At 42.1% G+C, this 21,159-nt stretch overlaps 1 protein-coding gene across 1 annotated transcript; it reads left to right on the forward strand.

Moving 5' to 3' along the window:
* The first annotated feature begins 222 nt into the window (after positions 1–222).
* On the forward strand, positions 223–711 carry LOC145098419 (uncharacterized). The gene has a single exon (XM_079036055.1). The coding sequence runs from the start codon at positions 223–225 to the stop codon at positions 709–711; it is 489 nt and encodes a 162-aa protein (XP_078892181.1).
* Positions 712–21,159: the final 20,448 nt, after the last annotated feature.

Genomic DNA, 21,159 nt, shown 5'->3' on the forward strand with positions numbered 1-21,159 from the left:
TGTGTGTACGGTTGAAGTCAAGTGTGCGGTTAAGTAAGAACTTGTGTGCGGTTATACCTTGTGTGCGGTAACAATCACTTAAAGCTTGTCAAAATGGAATCTCAAAGCAGGATTGCTCATCAGGATTTGGATGCAATTATGGGAACTACTACTCGTATTCCCAGATTGTTTTCAGCTGAAGGATTTCCTGAATGGAAATATTGAATTGAGAAATACATCAAGATGAAAGACTTCAAAATTTGGAGAAGTATTTTAAGAGGATCGATTCGGATTACATCCACTCTAGAAGATGGCACTGTAATTGACAAACAGATTGAAAACTACACTGATGATGACTTTGAAAGAGTTGAAGAACAAGAAAAGGCACTCGCTACACTCACCATGGAGTTGTCTCCTGAGATTGCACAAGGATTTCGTGAGTATACGTCAGCAAAAGCATTATGGGAAGCGCTCATAGAAGTCTACGAAGGAAATGAGGACATGAAGCAAAGTCGACAAGACATGCTCCGACAAAAATTCAACATGTTTAATCACGTCTTGGGAGAAACATTGGAAAATCAATTGCAAAGATTTATCACATTAACAACTGAAATGAGCTCTGTGGGTGTGATGGTTACTAGGTCCAAAATCAACAAAAAGCTGCTAAATTCTCTTCTAAAATCATGGGACATGAATGTCTTAGTGACTAAAAAGACAAAAGACCTAAATTGATTGAGCTTAGCCGAAACAATGGCAATCATTAAAGCCTGCGATATTGATGATAAACAAAGAGAAATCAACCATGTCAACTCGTACTCCACAGCTATTCTTGGAATTCAAAACAACACTGCTTTTTCAAGCTTTACCACTCATCCAAATTCTCAAGCTAACATTCCTCAAGTTGAAACTTATGCAGCCCATCATACCATACCATACAACATACCTCACACGCAACAATCTCAAATTCCTAAATCTCAAAACATATCTCAAGTTGGTTCTATTGTTGGTTCTTCCACAACTATTTCAGTTCAAACTCACGGAATTGGTTCTCAAAGTTCTTCTGCAAGTGAAAAAGAAGAGAATATGGCTCTTGCTACCGGATTAGTAAACTGCTACAATGCCTTTGTGGCTGGAGAACTCCCTCCACAACTCTCATTCGCTGATCTCGACCAAATTCATCTAGAAGATGTAGTAGAGATATATATTACTTGGCAAATGGCAATGGCAATATTCAGAGCTAAACAATTTTCCAAGAAAACTGGAAAGAACAACTGGGGTGTAAACTCTAACAAGAAAATGGGATTTAGCAAAGGAAAGTTATGTTGTTACAATTGTCATGAACCAGGACACTTTGCAAGGGAATGCCCAAAGCCCGATCGACGAGAGAACTCTGACAGAACCATGGGGCTAGTGACTTATGTTCACAGCAGCAACAAAGGATCATCTTCAAACAATCAATCTGCAAACATGGCAATGGTGGCCCAATCGTTTAGATGGGAAGATCAAGTTCAGGCCCTAAACATTTCGGGACCTGAAAAGGCAAATCTTGCTCAAGTAAGGATGAAGATAAAGGAAAGATGAACGTAGATCCAGAAGAGGAGATGATGAATCTGCAATTTGCATTCGTTGTACAAACCACTCCAGAACCAATCAAATCTGAGGTTAGAGAATTTGGTTGTTCTCAATCTTGCATTAAAACTGTTAAATTTTTGAGAGATCAAATTGAGATAATCAAAAGAGAGAGAAAGTTAGATAGAAGAAGTGTGTGTGTGTGAGAATCTATTGTAAGGAGCATCAATCATATCATCAATACATCAGATTCAAGTTATTCTTCTTCTCTTTCTCTTCCGTTTGATCTGACATCATCCAATTATTTGGGATTCCGCACGATCAATTGGATCTGATTGATACACAAGCAATTTTGGGGACTTACAATTGGTATCAGAGCACTCTTAGGAAAAATCAAAAGCCCTTAAAAACTCAATTAGAAAATAAAACAAAAGATTTTAGAAAATTGCAAGAGGATTACAGCAACAAATGCGAGAACTATGATCATCTCAAAAGAAAATTTGCTGCTGTAACCGCGGAACTTGACACATTAAAAAACTGTTTTGAAAAAGCTGAATTTAATTTCAAAAAATACAATGGGTCAAGTGAAAAGATTGCAAAATTAATCGAAGGACAATCACACTGGACAGATATAACTCATGGTAATCAAATAAAAGTTGGACTAGGATTTGAGAGTGTCCCTCCTCTCTTTAATCACAATTACACTGCTATTCCCTTGTCTCAAGAAGAAATTGACAGAGAACCTCGCATGGTATATGGAAAGTCAGCTTCTGAGCAGGCAATACAATCTAATAATGAGAGTTTGCATACTAACGCTTCTACCTTAAGTGCAGATATATCAGTAGATAAGGGGGAGCATGAAGTTGAAACTTTTGAGTCAAATGATCTTGTGTCTGGGTCTGATGTTAATTTCAGTCATGAGTATGTGTCAAAAACAAACGCAAATATCTTTGTGTCGGGTGGCGTTTTATTTCAGTCTGATAATTCTGTTACTGATAATGTTGTTTCTGATCAAATTGCTAAATCTGATTTGCATGTCTCTGCATCTTCCACATTTGCTTCAAAATCTTGTGATGGATTTTGCAAGTATGGAAGTGTTAAAAATAAAAAACGAAAGAATAAACTTGTCAACAGTAGTGCCAAACCTTTTGATAATAAACAAATCTGTTTTAACTGTGGCACTATTGGACACATTGCAAGGAATTGTATGAACCGGATGTTTGTTTCTCATGCAAAAAAAAAGAGGGGAGAACGAATTTTGGGGACGATCTTTAACTAGAAAAACCCCCCAGAACTCGCTCTCATAATGGTAAATTGAACAAAAATTTAAACAAGAAAATGGATAATTCTAAAAAGAATAGACATGTTTTTTATAAAAACAACAAGAGTTTGCCAAAATCAACTCAGGCTAAGCCTAAGTCGAACTTGTCAAAAAGCAGGACTGGATATTCAAATTCTTCAAGAAGAAAATCCACCGGCTCGAAGCAAACTAACAAATTTTCAAAACCTAACTTTCAGTGGATACCAAAATCAATTTCAAATTCAATTTCAGATCAGTCACCATTAACCTCTAAATCAAAAGATAAGAAAGAATTAAATGACAAATTTGTGAAAGGGAAGGATCAACCCAGGGTTGTAATGACCTGGGTCCCCAAAACTAAATGATTCCGCTCGTTATGTAGGGACAGTTGCGGAGGAATGTCGTCAGACCTTGGTATATCGACAGCGGCTGCTCCCGGCACATGACTGGAGACATATCTCCACTGCATGACATTCAAACTTTTAATGGAGGATATGTTTCCTTTGCGGGTGGAGAGGGCGGAAAATTACTCAGAAAGGAATTGTCACAAATGGGTTGTTGAATTTTGAGAATGTTAACTTCGCTCCAGAACTAAAGCACAGCTTGCTGAGTGTGTCCCAGATTTGCGATAAGGGTTACTCCACTCATTTCACAGATAAGGAATATCTGATCTTAAAGCCTGGTGTTGTCATCCTTGAAGACTGGATTCTTGTAAGATCTAAGCGGGATGGGAATGCCTACATTATAAACATGAACAACAATATACCTGACGAAGTCACTTATCTCTTCTCCAAAGCTTCTGAACAAAATGCGATGCTGTGGTATCATCGTCTCGGTCATGCGAATGCAAAAAACTTGAATCGGCTTGCGAAGAACGAACTGGTCCGAGGGTTACCTGTCAAAGATTTCATTACTTTTGAAAAATGTGTTTCCTGCGCTCAGGGAAAACATCATCGGAAACCACACTTTCCAAAGCAGATAAACTCCATAAGTCAAGTGCTCGAGTTGTTACATATGGATTTATTTGGTTCGGTTAATGTTCTCAGCATAAATCGTAACTCATATTGCCTCGTTGTGATAGACGATTACTCTCGATTCACTTGGGTTTTCTTTCTGTCCAACAAAGCTGGGATCCCTGACCTCATCAAAAGATTCATTGTGATGATCGAAAATCAGACCAACAGTCGAGTGAAAGCGTTGCGTACTGCTAATGGAACAAAATTCAAAAATGCTGTTCTTGATCATTTCTGTGTTGAGAAAGGGATCATGTGTCAGTTCAGTTCCGTTCGAACACCTCAACAAAACGGGGTTGCTGAACGCAGGAGTCGAACTCTAAAAGACGCCGTAAGGACGATGCTCTGTGACTCCAAGCTTCCTGTGTTCTTTTGGGCGGAGGCGATTAACACGGCGTGCTACGTTCAGAATCGCGTGCTGATCAACAAAGCCATAATGAAGAGACCGTACGAAATCCTATACGGAGACAAGCCATCTGTCAGCCATTTCCGAGTATTTGGCTGCCCTGGCACCCTTCTTCACTTGGAATCCAACCCCAAATTCAATGCAAAAGTCGATGACTGTTACTTTGTTGGATATACTGCTCGAACTGCTTACAGGGTTTACAACAAAAAGACAAAACAGATTGTAGAATCTTTCGATGTTCGTTAGCTCGAAGAAAATGAGACAGATGCAAGAGTGGGTCCCGATTGGCTATTTGACTACACATCTCTTTTCAAATCGTTTAATGTGTCCTCAGATAATCAAGCAGGATCTACGTCAAATTCGAAGATCATTATTGAAGATGAAGAAGACGAAGTTGTCTACCGACCACCACTAATTTCTTCTGATCCTCCAATGGTGCCCTCTGTTCACACTGAATCTTCTGAGTCTTCTCCTCAACAACCTTCTCCTGATGCTATTGCTACTCCTCTAACTCCGGTGGAAAGAGAGTTCATGAACCATGAGACTTTTGCTGTAACTTCAAATTTGATGGAATTTCTCTTTCCAGAAAGTATTGTTGAAGAGTTTGTAGCAGATCTTCCGAACGAACTTTGTTCATCCTCTGTGAATCACACAACAAATGATGGAGCAGTTAACATTCATACTCTTCCAGTCTCTATCAATGATATCAGCTACCAGATCACTGCACACATTCAACGTGACCATCCAATAGAGAACGTCATTAGCCAGCTGGGCGACGACGTTCAAACAAGAAGTCAAGGTGGGGATGTTAACACGTGTCTCTACTCTTGCTTCATTTCTCAGATAGAGCCCAAATCTATCGAAGTGGCTCTGAATGAGCCCAGCTAGGTTGACGCCATGCATGATGAACTTAATCAATTCGAGAAGCTCGGGGTTTGGAAGTTGGTGGAGCTACCAAAAGGAAAGAAATCTCTTGACACTCGATGGGTCTTTCAGAATAAACAAGACGACTCAAGTGTAATTGTGCGTAACAAGGCGAGATTAGTGGTTCGCGGGTTTCGGCAAGTTGAGGGTCTTGATTATATGGAATTTTATGCTCTGGTCGCTCGTTTGGAAGCCATTCGTATCTTCCTTGCTTATGCTTCCTATATGAATTTCACCGTATACCAAATGGATGTCAAGACGGATTTCTTATACGACAAGGTCAAGGAGGAGATTTACGTTGACCAACCACCCGATTTCCTTAACTCAAAACTTCCCAACCATGTTTACAAGTTAGAAAAAGCTTTGTATGGACTGCATCAAGCTCTTAGAGCTTGGTATGCTACTCTGACTCAACATTTGCTCAACCACGGCTATTCCCGAGGCACCATTGATCAAACCTTATTCCTCAAACATGTCGGTCCAGATCAAATTCTTGTTCAAATTTATGTGGACGACATTATTTTCGGGTCGACAAGCCAACAGCTTTGCAAAGAGTTCGAAGCAGTGATGAAGAAGCGGTTCGAGATGAGTTCGCTTGGGGAGATGACCACGTTTCTGGGGCTTCAGGTCCAACAATCTTCAACCGGAATCCTTATTCACCAAGCAAAGTATGTGGATCATGTACTGAAGAAGACCAGGTTCCGAGACGCGAAACCTGCTCTTACACCCATGGCTGAAAGACCTCTGCTGACCCCTGATCTTGAGGGTGAATCCGTAGATCAGACGCATTATCGATCAATGATCGGATCACTCACGTATCTGACTGTCAGTCACCCAGACATAATGTTTGTGGTCTGTCAATGTGCTCACTACCAGGCTAATCCTAAACTCTCTCATTTACTTGCTGTTAAACAGATTTTTCGGTATCTCAAAGGGTGCCCAAAACTGGGTCTTTGGTATCCGAAAAATCCAGAATTTGACCTTTACGCTTTTGCAGACAGCAACTATGGCGGGTGTGAGCTTGATAGAAAATCGACTTCAGGAGGATGCCAATTTCTGGGGGATAGATTGGTTTCATGGCAGTGTAAGAAGCAGCATATCGTTTCCACCTCAACAACAGAAGCGGAGTATGTCGCTGCATCTGCTTGTTGTTCTCAAGTCATCTGGATCCAACATCAGTTGTTGGACTACAGTTTCAATTTTCAAGAAAGCCCTCTTTTCTGTGATAATGAGGTTGCGATCCAAATTGCCAAAAACCTGGTCCAGCACTCAAAAACCAAGCACATCGACATCAAGATTCATTTTATTAGAGAATGTTATGAGTGTTCGCTCATTCGACTAAAACAGGTCCGCTCTGATAATAATGTAGCAGATCTGTTCACCAAGCCGTTTAACAAAGCTCGATTCGATGTGATGGTTAATTTTCTAAAAATGATCCGTTTTGAGGATTAATTTTTATGTTTAACTTAGGATAAATTTGCGCATTTTTTTTCTTTTTATTTTTTTTATGCACAAATTTAGGGGGAGAAAATTAGAAAATCCAAAAACATAGAAAATTAGAAAATCCAAAAACATTAGAAAATCATAAAAATAAAAAGAAATTATGCTCGCTATGGAATGTGCTTGAGGGAGATGTTTTGGGAAGTGATATTATCAAGTGATAACAGACAATCTAAATCTGCATAACGTACCCAAAGTTGAAGGGTCTATGCTCTGATTTCATGCGTCAGTAGGCACAAAGAATTTAACAGACTTGACTAGGCAGAGTTGAACTTAAGAAATCAAATGACTTGATAAATCTTGACCTAGATAGTTCCGTTTAGCCTGACAATACGACGCTTGGATATGTTAAGCAGGGAGATATATATGGGAATCTACTCATCACATTAAATGAACCCGTATCTGGAACTATGGTTTAACTTTTCCTCGATGTGCGGATTATGTCCTTAATTCCAGTATTGATCGGGCGACTGGTAAATTCCGATAAATTAGTCTGTAGAAAATCATTTTCTTTCTTTCTATCTGTTAGTCATATGTTACCTCCTCTGCGTGATTGGAAGAGATCCGACCTGGACTGTAACATATACAACTCTATTTCTCTGCATATTATATATGAAATTCCTCTTATTTGTTAGCCGTATGTTGTCTCCTTTGCGTGACTAACAATCCGACCTGGTACACAGCATATGCAACCTTCTACTTCTCAATCCCTATCAAACTATAAGTAAAAATACTATCAATCTATCTTCTCTCCTACTAATGGTCTGCTAATCCGATGTAAAGAGTACTCTGGAAGTCCTTGATTATTGGGGCATATCAGGAAGCGGGAAACATGTTCCAGTACCATTAAAAATTGAACACTCAAAGATTGTCTATAGATCTCGCTGCTCAATTTAGGTGGACAACAATATCCCTGGTCGTCGTTAGCTGAATGGTCCTTAAGATACAATATCTAGGAACTCAGGATCACATTGTCTTGTCACTTATAGTATGTCCTAATTTTGTCACAATTTTTCGTGTTTAAGTGGACAACAATACCGGCGATCGACCAGACAAAGACATGAAGATAGAAGGTACCGAAAAGCAGATAAAGGTTGTCTAAAAACTTTGATCCCTAATCTCAATAGGTTAAAACAATTTATATAGGATTAAAAATTAAATTTTAATTCCCTATCGTTAATAGTATTTCCAATTTTATTTTAGTTTATTCTATTTTTATTTTTATTTTTATTTTTTACTTTTATCTTAGTTAATAAGTTTTCTTTTAGTTTTTAATTTTAAATCCTTAGGAATAATAAATTTAGTCTCTTAAATCCTCAAAATGGTTTGTTTTTGAAAAATGGTATGGGGCCTCGGTTTATTTATTATAAAGGTGAGGGGGAGGAAATGAAAATATTTTGAGTATATATATGGTGTGTGCGGTGAGAATGTTACCGGCACTATTGCCACACGCGTTTCTCTCAACCGCACACATTTTATTACCTTCTCTCTAAAAATTATTGAATATTTCACTGTTTTTCTTGAAATTGAAGCCATTATCTGGTAAGTCTCATAAACACGGCTCAATATTTTAAAATTTTTTGTGAAAACCATCCATTGTTTGCTGTTGAAGCAAAATATAATTTGTTCGTCTCCAAGTGCGACCACACACGGTATGTACGGCCGCACACGGGCATGTGCGGCTGTATGATATGTGAGCGGTTGGGTGTGTGCGGCTGCAACTGCACACTTACATGTGTGTGGATGTGTGCACTTCTATGTGCGGCTGCACCATTTTTAATAAGTTTGCCCTAATGATTTTGTGCGTTTATTTTCAGATTAAGATGGGAGACATGGAATTTACTAAAGTCCACAACTCCGCCATTTTTCTCGAAGACCCTCCTGCAGCTCACAAAGACTTGAAATTCATTGTGGATGGTTTGAAGAAATCCTGCTTGGTCCATGCTCTAACTACATGCCCTGCTATCTACCAGAATGTGATTAAGGATTTCTGGAGGAGCGCTGCTGTGAAGAAGAATGATCAGGGTGAAAAGTTCGTTGAAGCATCAATCGAAGACAAGAAAATTCAAGTAACAGAGAGCATCATTAGAGAATCTCTCCAAATAGAAGACAGATCTGAGTACACCATGGAAATTGACATTCATCAAACTCAGGATGTCTTAGAGCACATGGGATACGAGGGAACCTTTCCCCTACAATCAAGAAGTTGCTTCCTCCGTGTTGGAAGTATCTGGCTCATGTGTCCGTGAGCTGTATTTCCGGCAGGAGATCAGGAGCAAACGAGATCTCCCTGGCCAACACTAGTGCAATTGCAGCATTGGCTGCAGGATTTGAGTTCAATTTCTCAAAATTCATAATGAATGAAATGATTCTAAACCTTGAAGGGAGCAAAAGGGACAAATTCTTAATGTATCTAAGATTTTTGAAAATCATCCTTAATGTGACTCACCCCAAGCTGCAGAGAGGAAATGATACCTTGGATTTCAAATCCATTGGTCCAAGTGCTTTTGGACTAATGAAACAAAAGAGAGGCGGGAAATTTTTGTTTGAAGGAAAATTTTCATGGATAAAATTTGGAATTTTTGAAGAGAATGATAGAGAAGAATCAGAAGAGCAGTCCATTCCGATGGAAAATGAAGATATTTTTCATTCTACCTCCGAGCTAGAAGTGGAGGAGATTCATGATTCTCCCACAGCTTGTGTGGCTGATAAGCATGATTTTCAGAAAGCAAATGAATCAAAATCTACTCGAGAGGATGATGACGATGATCTTTATGATGATGTAGAGTTTTTAAAAGAAATTGACTTTACGGGGATCAGTGACGACATTCCAACAAACATAGAATTTGATCTTGGTGATGAAAATTTTGGTTCTTTTCATGGAATTCCCAGTAGTCGTGTTACTAAAGTCGATGAAGTTGCTTCTTCAGCAACCAAGACTAGAGATAAAGGAAATGTTCTCAAGATTCTGCTCTCTACTTCAAAGCCCTTGGAGGTTGCATCAAGCTAAGGAGATGTGACATCAGAGATTCCTCCCTCTGTGTCATCCATCTCAACTTCTGCTCCAGTCATTCCTGAGTCAACTCAACCTCAGACTTCTCAGACATCCGTGAAAACAAGCCAATCACTTGCAAGTCTGGAGGTACCCGCTATAAGAAGTACACCTCAAGTTCTTTCAACAATCACTACTACCACTGTTCACTCTCCTCCAAAACAATCGGATGAAGGTCCGAGTACCATGTTTGAGACTGGTGGATCCTCATCCATTCCAGAATATTCTCCTACTCGACCTTCATTAGATGAAGCTTCTATTAGATTGGTAAAACACCTGGCACAATCTAGTCCAACCACCTCACACGGGAAAGGAATATCCTTTAGGGAGGGACGGACAGGTGATGAAAAATCTTCTTCGCCTGATCTTCGAAAGGAGATTGGGATTCTCCGTCAAGAGCTCATCAAAAAGTCAATTTAGATGGATCAGCTCACTACATACATTTTTGAGCTGAGGGCGAAGGATGAAGAAAAGACCAAACAAATTAAAGATCAGCAAACGAGTCTTGGATCCGTATCAGCCAATTATTTCAATCTCAAGAACATTTTGTACGATGCATTTGGTGAAAGAGTCAAAGCCCTCTTCCAACAGCCACATGGAATAGTTGATCCTCCCACAGTTCAATCACATTCTGCAACTGATGATCTTCCTGTCAACCCACCTGCTCCAAGAACAACCACCATTGTCAACAGGTTTGAAAAAGAACCAGAAGGAAGTAGAGCCAGAATCACAATCAAACAGGGCAAAAGAATCGTAACTGCCAATCAAAGCGAAGGCCTTTTATTCATGAAAAAACTCTAATGAAAATCGCAAGGCAAAAGACCCTGTTTTGATCGTAACAGATTTGAAGAAAAGAAAGTTCGGTGACTAGTATGGAGACAGGTCCGGAATCTGAATGTGGGACTTTGATCCAGAGACGAATTTGTGGGTTGTAAAGTGAAACTCAGGAGTATCTGAGTGTTACAAAAGCACCCATGATTTCAACTCTTGGACCAAAACTGATCTAGCCGAATTATCCAGGGCCCCATTCCATAATCCCTCTGAAGATCCCAGTGCCTCTAACTTCAAAAGGTTTCTTGACAGACAAGTCAGAGAAAATTTTCCATCAATGAAGACTGCAAGAGCTTTGTATAGATAAGACAAAGAAATTCTTGATCCGAAATCAGGCGAACCCATGAAGATCATACTCTGGCCTGCAACTAAGCAACAAAAGGAAATTCCTATCCCTCAACACTTTCATGAGGGATATCTTGATAATATGGAATTTTGGGCCTACGATGACGAAACTGCAACTACTGCTATTAAATTCCAGGATTGAGAATAAGTTCTGAGATTGATAAGTGCCAAAGATCTTCTTCGATTTAGAGAGAGGGATATCCGGACTCTGGCTCGTCATCAGATCATTTGCAGAAAATACGTCATGGAAGCTGCTGCTAAAGAATTCACTGTAATGGTGGCTACAATCATCAATGGAAGAATGTGGATGGGCTCGATGGGAAGATCGGATCTAAAGCTGTATGAGAAGCCAACCGAGAAGCCAAACGAATGAAGTTCAAGACTATGCTAGTCTCAAACGAAGGGGGAGATTGAAGGTCCATAATTTTGTGGTTTGAGCTAGGCATAAATTTTGTATAGATCTAATCAGGGTGTCAGTGGTTGTATAGCAGTGTTGTGTATTGAACTTGTATGTGTGCAGCCACACATGTGTGTGCGGCCGCACACACGTGTATGGCTACACACTCATGTGCTGGTGCGGGTACTATTTATAGTAACTGATTTGTGTCAGATTGCACTTTTTGGCTGAACACTGTAGTGATTGTACTTTCTCAAGGTGTACTTGACATTTATTTGTAATAGATGTGTGCATGCTTGATATTATCTTCTTTTTACTCCTACACTTTATTTTGATTGCAATTAACTTCATTGATTACTGAATTGGATCCATAAATTAGGGACTAACAATCTTTTTCTCATATCTCTATCTTACTGATCATCATCGAAGTTCCTCTTCACTTTAAACTGATCTCACTTGCGTTTGAGTGCAAACCTTGTTATTATTCGGTTTGGTGTATACTTGATATAACTTGTCATTTACATTTCCTTTACTTTTCAACACTTTTAATTCCGCAACTAACTATCTAACAATCTAGCTTCTTATTATTGTTGAGCTTTTATGATCCTTTGAGATTAACTTATTCCGCAAAGGTCATGGCCGCTACTAGGGTTAGGGTTCCCGGGGGTGGGGGGTTGACGGATATATACCCCGCCCCATAAGACTTTATCCCATAATGACATATTTTGTTCTTCATTCTCCTTTTTCTTTCATATTAAATCCAATTGTGCCAAATGGCCCCTCCTCTACAAAACCTTTTCAACTTAGTTACATAATTTACCCTTTTAGCCCCAGCCATCCAAAATCCTTTCATATTAAGTCCAAATGATACCAAACACCCCCTTGAATTCTAAAATCCTTTGCAAAATAAATCCCAAAATTACACTTTAACCCCCAGATATTCAATTCATATCATTTGGCTCCCCAAAACTAACACCCCGCTAATTATCATTTGATTTTGGTTATAATAATATAAAATAATAATAATAATTACATCTCGGGGTTCCGAGTTTATTATTTAATTATTCTATTCTAAACGAGATGTTACAAGAGAATGCTATTAGAGAGGCCCTATAGGGTGCGGGGCCAGCACCCCATTTTCCATTTTTGGAAAGTCTTTTCAGCAAAACACCATTTCCAAATAGTACATTAGCAAACATTATCAAAACTACTTTTCACTTTGATTGAAATTAATTAGACAATCAAGGGACCTTCTTAGAATTTCTTCATTTCTTCTTTGAACAAATTACTGAAATTGTCCCTGTAGTTTGTAAAAATTTCACTTTTGGTCCCTATCTTTTGTTTTGGACTCAGACCGTCCCTATAGTTTATTTTCGTTTCGTTTTTCGTCCTTGACAGAAATAAAAAGACTATTTTTCCCTTTGTATTTTTTTCAATTTTTTTGTTATTGGTTTATTATGTATTAATTAAATGATTTATAGACATGGGGCCACTCATATTCCCACATCTAACTACCACTGGTTACCAACAACCACCACATACCTCAGGCAACCCCCGTTGAACCACCACATTTGACATCAGACAACACTGATTCAACCTTATCTCCGGTCACCACACCAAATTCAAAAGAAATTGGACCAAAATAAAAAACCCTATATAATCACAATCAGAATCTATAATCAAAATCAAAATCTATATACAAAGCCTAAAATCAAAATGTGTTCCTAAAAATCATTTCAGAAATCAAATACAAAGTTTATTTGACTATCCTTTGGTTCTGTGGGTTCATATGTAGACAAAAGTGGGTTCCAAATGTAGATTGCAAAATACCTTGAGGAGATAAAGGGGATGGGTGACCGGCTCCATAGGTAAGGTCACCGACGAAGTTTTCACATGTCGACGAGGTTACCAGCTCTGATGCAAGCTCTAACGCGGACAACATCAGAACCACTAAATGCCCATGGATCGCCGAACAAACTAATTTGTTGCTTCTTTCCACCCCTTTCTCTCGCCAGAAACCAATGTCATCACCATCTACCCCGTCTTCCTCCCTCTTAGCTATACCTGTATTTTTATTGCCTTCTAGAACTAGATTTGTTTGGAGATAGACGATGGCAATGGTGTAGGCCTCTGAGTGGCGGTGATGGTAGCAGAAAAGGATAATGAACAGTGGTGGTAGAAGAGGATAGTGAACGGGGTCATAGCTCTAATGGGGACTTGAATTGCATGTTCAACATCAAATTTAGAGGTGCATGATTCCAATGGTGGCAACTTTAGATGTGCTGTTTTCCTGCATCGGAAATGGAGTGGTCCTCATTGAGAGTGGGTTGCAGATTTCAAGCCACCTCAATACCCTTCACCTTGATCTTCCTAGGGTCGCCGAAATGGAGTAGTCATCAACAATTTTCTTGTGATTAGTCGCCGAATTTGAAGAAGGTAGAGAGGAAACGAGTGTGTGTGAGACAAAGATATAAAAGGTAGAAGCCTTTTTTAGAGTAGATGGTGGCCCACATGTTTTTTTCTAAATTATAAATAAATTTAAAACAATAAGTTAATTGAAAATAAAACATTAAGGGCATTATAGTCATTTTCTATTGGGTAGGGACTTACACCATAACAAAGTAAAAACCTAGCAATGATTTAAGGGATTATGACTTAAAATAGTAATGTATTTTTCGATTTGTACACATTTGGTTACTAAGTTTTTTTTGTCCACATTTACCCCTTCAACTTGTTAAATTGTACATATTCAGTACTTATGATCGGTTACTGTAGTTTAGCTGGTAAAAACGACTTAATAGGGTAATATATTTCTCACTTTGTACACATTTAGTCCTTAATATCTTTTTTAGTTCCAAAATAAGTTCTTTTTGTTTTTGTACTCATTCAGTATTTATGAACGGTAACGACCCAATTTTTACAAAAAAAAATTTTCATTTATCAGTAATCAAACCACTTGCATAAACCATAAAACCCCAAAAACATATGTTTTCAAATTCACATTCATTACATCATTATCTTCTTTTAAAAACATTAGAGTATCCCAAAACACACTAGTAAAGGAGAGATAGAGTGCACGCTGTGCCATCACGCCTTGCCCTTGCCCTTGAGCTCAGATGTACCTAAGCCAAATCCACAAAAGGTAAGCTTGAAAGCTTAGTGAGTTCCCCAAAGCACACCCACACAAACACGCATATCATAAGATACTAGCTAAACAGTTAATCAAACATATAAACCACACAAGCCAATCACATAAGGAAGCCCTGGAAACCCTCCAGGGTCTTACTCTGGGTGCCATGGGAACCCCCACATGGTCTTAGCCCAATGCCTCAGGAACCCCTCGAGGTCTTTGACCTAGGATGCCAAGGAAAGCCTCCAAGGTCTTATACCTAAGTGCCTCAGGAAGCCCCTGAGGTCTTTCATACAAACACAATCACATAACATGTCAAGGCACATGATGTCTAACACATGTAACATAATCACATAATGGGCCGACCTTGGTGCCTTAGACCCATTGGTATGGTGAGGAGACTCACCTCAATCTGCCAAATACAAACACTGCCCTCCTAAAAGTCTGGAATCCCATGAGCTGGACAATAATAATGGTAATATAATCAATATTAGAACATTAAATTAACCAAGGGGAAACTAACCCCCAAACACCTCCCCAAGGCCCAAATACCTTTTGCTACTAATAGGCCCCAAAGTCTAAGTCCATTATCCTTAATGGGCCTCTTGGCCTAATAAGGCCCAACCATTGAATCCATGGACCATACAGATGAAGAAGTCCATAATTCACAGCATACAACCATGCCATATACCCAAATGAGGCCCATCAACTTAAAGGCCCAAAACAGATTAAGGCCCAACTGTTGTTGCGTACGCCCAACGAACCATCTTGGTACGCGCAGTATACTGAGGGTTTGGGGGCTATGCGCCGCGTAGAACTGGCTACGCCCAGCCTACGCCCAGTTTAAGCATTTTCTCCATTAAGTTCTTAATGTTTGGTTTCCTCATGACCAAAAGTCAGATCTATGTCTGTTAAAACGTCCTAAGGCATAAAGTTTCCAACTTTATGCCCTTCATGCCTCAAAATCATCCAACACTTCCATTAAGACCTTTTCAAGGTTCTTAATCTATGCATAAGGCTTAGACATCCATTAAGATCCCATTTTTATGCTTCTAAACGACCAAGGGACCTTAGATCTGCCATCCTCATCTTATGGAGTTGCTTAGCTCATCAAGATAGGTCCAAAACCAACCTAATGCGCAAAACTAGAAAACCCTATCTATACGATCCATGCTTGCTTGACCACTTCTAGAAGCTTTTTACCTCTAGAAGCTTTGTAAGGTGAGTTTCACGCAGGATCTTGAAGCACCTATACGATCCATGCTTGCTTGACCACTTCTTATTCTTGAAATGAACACTAAAAGGTCACAAATGCACTCTTTTAAGCTCAAGAATGATCTCACAAGTTTCTTTGGGGTACAAGGACGCTCTAAGGCTATGGAGGCTCTCTAGGGTTAAGTCCAAGGGACTTAAGATTGTTTTAATAGGCCTCATGTCCGAAGATTAAGGTTTTGGCTCTCTGACGCATACGCCCAGTATACCCTTACGTACGCCCAGCGTACGTGAGGCTTCTCCGCGATCAATCATGCAGAGTACGCTAAGCGTACATCTAGGTATGCCCAGTGTACTTGAGGGGCCAAATATGCTCATAAATGAAATCTTGAGGGTTTCCAACACATACCAGACCAGGGTGTTACAACTCTCCCCTACTTGGATTAGACTTTGTGCCCGAAGTCCGCAGCGGTGAACAGATCAGGGTAATGCTCCAGCATTTCCTCCTCCGGCTCCCACGTCCATTCGGAGCCCTTCCGGTGCTGCCATTGTGCCTTTACCAACATCACTTCCTTGTTGCGAAGACCCTTTGTCTTCCTATCTAGGATAGCGACTGGCTTCTCGACATAATTCAGACTCCCGTCCAACTGAATGTCATCCAAGGAAATAATTACGGTCTCGTCAGAAATACACTTCCAAAGCTGAGACACATGGAGGGTATTGTGAATTTGACTAAGCTCCTTGGGCAGCTCTAAATGATAGGCTAGCTTGCTCACCCAGACCGTGATCCTGAACGGGCCTATGAACCGAGGCCCCAACTTGCCTCTCTTGTGAAACCTGATAATCCCTTTCCAGCGCGACACCTTCAGTAAGAAAAGATTCTCCACCTGAAACTCGAGAGCTGATCATCGCCGATCAACATAGCTCTTCTGACGGCTCTGCACGACTCGCAACCGGTCGTGCACCTGCTGAATCAACCCGGTAGTCTTGAGCACTACCTCAGTGCTCCCCATGACCCGATGCCCAACCTCGTCCCAAGACAGTAGGGTCCTGCACCTTCGACCATATAACATTTTGAATGGAGCTCGGTCAATACTGGCGTGACAACTGTTATTGTACGAAAACTCTGCTAGTGGGAGGTATGTGTCCCAACTTCCTCCAACATCTAGCACGCATGCACGGAGCATGTCATCTAATGTCTGGATCGTCCTCTCACTCTAATCGTCAGTATGAGGGTGATACGCCGTACTGAAATGTAGTTGGGTGCCCAATTCCTCATGGAACTTCTTCCAGAACCTAGATGTAAACCGGACATCCATGTCAGAGACTACAGACATGGGCACCCCGTATCTAGACACTACCTCACAACCAAAAATTTCTACCAACTTCTCCGCGGATATACTCTCAAAGATTGGAATGAAGTGGGCACTCTTTGACTTTTTGTCCACGATGACCCATATGGCATCCATGCCCCTCGCCGTCCTCGGAAGCTTTGTAATGAAGTCAATAGTGATGTCCTCCCACTTCCATATGGGGATGGGTAGTGGTTGAACCTTGCCATGAGGTCGGTGATGCTCGGCCTTGACCTTCCTGCAGGTCAAGCACCGCTCCACAAACCAAGCAATCTCCCGCTTCATGTAGGGCCACTAATAACTCAGCCTCAAGTCCCTATACATCTTTGTAGCTCCTGGGTGTATAGAGAACCTAGACTTGTGCGCCTCCTCTATTAGATTTTGCCTTACTCCCCCTGCCATTGGTACCCACACTCGGCCACACTAAGTCAAAAGGCCACGACTATCCTTGACAAACAAAGGATATTGTCCTCGAATTTTCTCTGTTTTCCAGTTCTCCTTCTTCACCCCCTTAACCTGAGCCCCCTTGATCATATCCAACAAAGGCAAAATCACAGTCATCCTCACACAAATGTCCCTAATCGGGGACCCCGCCGTCTTGCGGCTCAATGCATCGTCCACTACGTTGGCATTCCCTGGATGGTATAAGATCTCGCAATCATAATCCTTCAGAACATCCAATCATCTCCTCTGCCGCATATTAAGGTTCTACTGATCCATCAAATACTTTAGGCTCTTGTGATCAGTATAAACTGCGAACCGCACACTATACGAATAGTGCCTCCAGATCTTGAGGGCAAACACCATCTCCCCTAGCTCCAAGTTATGTGTGGGATAATTCGCCTCGTGAGGCTTCAACTGCCTAGAGGCGTAAGCAATCACATGCCCCCTCTGCATCAATACTGCACCCAACCCAGAAATTGATGCATCACAGTACAACACTAAATCATCCAACCCCTCAGGTAGTACTAAAATCGTAGCCTCGCATAACCTCCGCCTCAGGGTCTCAAACGCCAACTTCTGATCCTCGCCCAACTGAAAGGTCACATGTTTCTTGGTCAAGCAGGTCAATGGCACAGCGATCTTGGAGAAATCCTAGATAAATCTTCGATAGTAGCCCGCTAAACCCAAGAAACTACGAATCTTTGAGGCATTCCTCGGTACCTCCTATCGCATCACCGCCACCACCTTGGCTAGGTCGACCGAAATTCCCTCCTGATTGATGACATGCCCCAAAAATTGTACTTCCCACAGCCGTAAATCACATTTGGAGAACTCCGCATAAAGTTTCTCCGCCCTCAGGGTCTCCAATACCTTCCTCAAATGCTGCTCATGCTGCTCCCTAGTCTTAGAGTAGACCAGGATATCATCAATGAAAATGATCACCGACAGATCCAGCATCGGTGTACATACCTGGTTCATGAGATCCATGAACGCTGTCGGGGCATTGGTGAGCCCAAAAGGCATCACCACAAACTCATAATGCCCATATCTAGTCTTGAAAGCCGTCTTCAGTATATCCTCCTCCCGAATCCTCATCTGATGATACCCAGACCGAAGATCAATCTTTGAGAACCAAGACGCACCCTGAAGCTGGTCGAATAAGTCATCGATCCGTGGCAAGGGATAACAGTTCTTCATCGTCAGTTTGTTCAGTTCCCTATAATCAATGCACATCCTATGCGATCCATCCTTCTTTTTCACGAAAAGGATCGGTGCTCCCCATGGGGAGCTGCTCGGACGGATAAGCCCTTCGTCTAGTAGTTCCTGGAGCTGTGTGGATAACTCCCATATCTTAGGTGGTTCCAACCGATATGGTGTCTTGGCTATCACAGCCGCACCTAGCACTAAATCAACATAAAACTCCACCTGCCTCTCCGGACGCAGCCCCAGTAACTCTTCGGGGAAAACGTCCCGAAAATCCCGTACAACTGGGACACTGCCCACATCTGACATGATCTCCGTTCTCGTATCCGAAACATAAGCCAGAAATCCTAAGCAACCCTGTTGTAGAAACCTCCTTGCCCTCGCGGCCAAACAGAGGGTTGGTCCCTGCGACGGCCTCTCACCATGAATAACCAGCTCTCCCCCACTTTGGGTTCAAACCCTGACCAATTGGTGCTCGCAATCAATCATGGCCCCATTGGCCCCCAACTAGTCCATTCCGACAATCACTTTCAATCCTCGTAACGGTATGGGAACTAGATCCACACGGAACCTCTCGCCCAACACATTCATAATACAGCCCCGATAGACCCTCGCCGCAATGACGGTGCGGTCATCAGCAATCTCCACCTCAAGCGGGGAATCCAAGGTCCCCGACGCATCCCCAAACTTCTTGCTAAGCACAAGAGATACAAAGGACTGGGTAGCACCCGAATCAAACAAGACATGAGGAGTCATACCATTGACCAAAAAGGTCCCTAAACAGCATAATACATACATATATATATAAACACTGCAAGTAAATAAATATAAAGCTGAGAAGAATGCATACGTACCATCCACAACGTCCGGTGCTTCCCGAGCCTCCTCGGTAGTCAGCTGAAATGCACGGCTCATCACCGCTGGAGCTTCTGCCTTGGCAGGGCGGCCATCGGTGATCATCATAATGGCGGGCGTGGGTACTGCCACGGCTCCTCCCCCTCCTTGCAACCTAGAACAATCGGCCCGCTTGTGGCCGTTCTTCTTGCAATGAAAACATATCAAGCCCTTCTTGGGGCAGTCCCTGCTCACGTGGCCCGACTGACCATAGGTGTAACACACCATGCCCTAATCCGTACATGCTCCTCCATGCGATCTCTCACACTTGGCACACCGGCCCCGGCCCTGCTGGCCCCTACCCGAAGAACTAGAGGTCTTAGGCTTCTTAGCCTGAGCCCCTGCTTTCTATACCTGCTCAGTCTTCCGCTTCGTGCGGGACTCCAACTCCATCTCCCTCTCATGGGCCTTCTCCACCATATCATTTAGGGTTTTGCACCCTGTAAAGCTCGCAAACTCCCAAATATCATCCCTCATCGTGGAATTATATTGGTTCCGCTTGATCTCCTCATCAGTAGCATACTGTGGAATCAATAAAGCTCGTTCCTGAAACTTGGTAGTGATCTCCGCCACAGTCTCGGTGGTCTGCTGCAACCCATGAAACTCTTGCACCAGTCATTGCACCTCAATGGGTGGTGCAAACTCCAAATCAAATCACCGTACAAACACGGCCCATGACATCTCGACCACTCCGGCTGGCCCCTCTTGTCTAGTAACCTCACCCCACTAATCTCGGGCCCCATCCCTCAGCATATAAGAAGCAAACCCAACCTTTGCCGCATCCGAGCAGGAACTCGTGCGCTGGGCATTCTCGATATCCGCTATCCAGAGTCGACAGACTATGGGGTCCTTGGCCCCAAAAAACTCTGGCGCCCCGCACGCATTAAACTCCCGGAACGAGGGTGTTCGGGCGCCGACCTGGCCCGCAGCAATCTCAGCCCAAAATGATATGAGTCTTTCCTCCATGAGATCCATAATACCCTCCTTGACCGTCCGAAAGATGATTGGGGCCACAGTCTCGGTGGTCTGCTGCAACCCATGAAACTCTTGCACCAGTCATTGCACCTCAATGGGTGGTGCAAACTCCAAATCAAATCACCGTACAAACACGGCCCATGACATCTCGACCACTCCGGCTGGCCCCTCTTGTCTAGTAACCTCACCCCACTAATCTCGGGCCCCATCCCTCAGCATATAAGAAGCAAACCCAACCTTTGCCGCATCCGAGCAGGAACTCGTGCGCTGGGCATTCTCGATATCCGCTATCCAGAGTCGACAGACTATGGGGTCCTTGGCCCCAAAAAACTCTGGCGCCCCGCACGCATTAAACTCCCGGAACGAGGGTGTTCGGGCGCCGACCTGGCCCGCAGCAATCTCAGCCCAAAATGATATGAGTCTTTCCTCCATGAGATCCATAATACCCTCCTTGACCGTCCGAAAGATGATTGGGGTCACGTCAAGGATGCCCCTGGTAACCTTGACTACAATGAGCTCGTGCAGCCTCTCATCAATGACATCGTTAGTATCTCCTGATCCCGCCCCGGATCCAGATCCCGATCCTGATCCCCCAGCTCCAAATCATGCCACCACCATGTTGAACTGAAATAT

The sequence above is a fragment of the Lactuca serriola genome, chromosome 4, assembly GCF_051521515.1.
Source record: "Lactuca serriola cultivar US96UC23 chromosome 4, Lser_US96UC23_V15, whole genome shotgun sequence".
Lineage (NCBI taxonomy): Eukaryota > Viridiplantae > Streptophyta > Magnoliopsida > Asterales > Asteraceae > Lactuca > Lactuca serriola.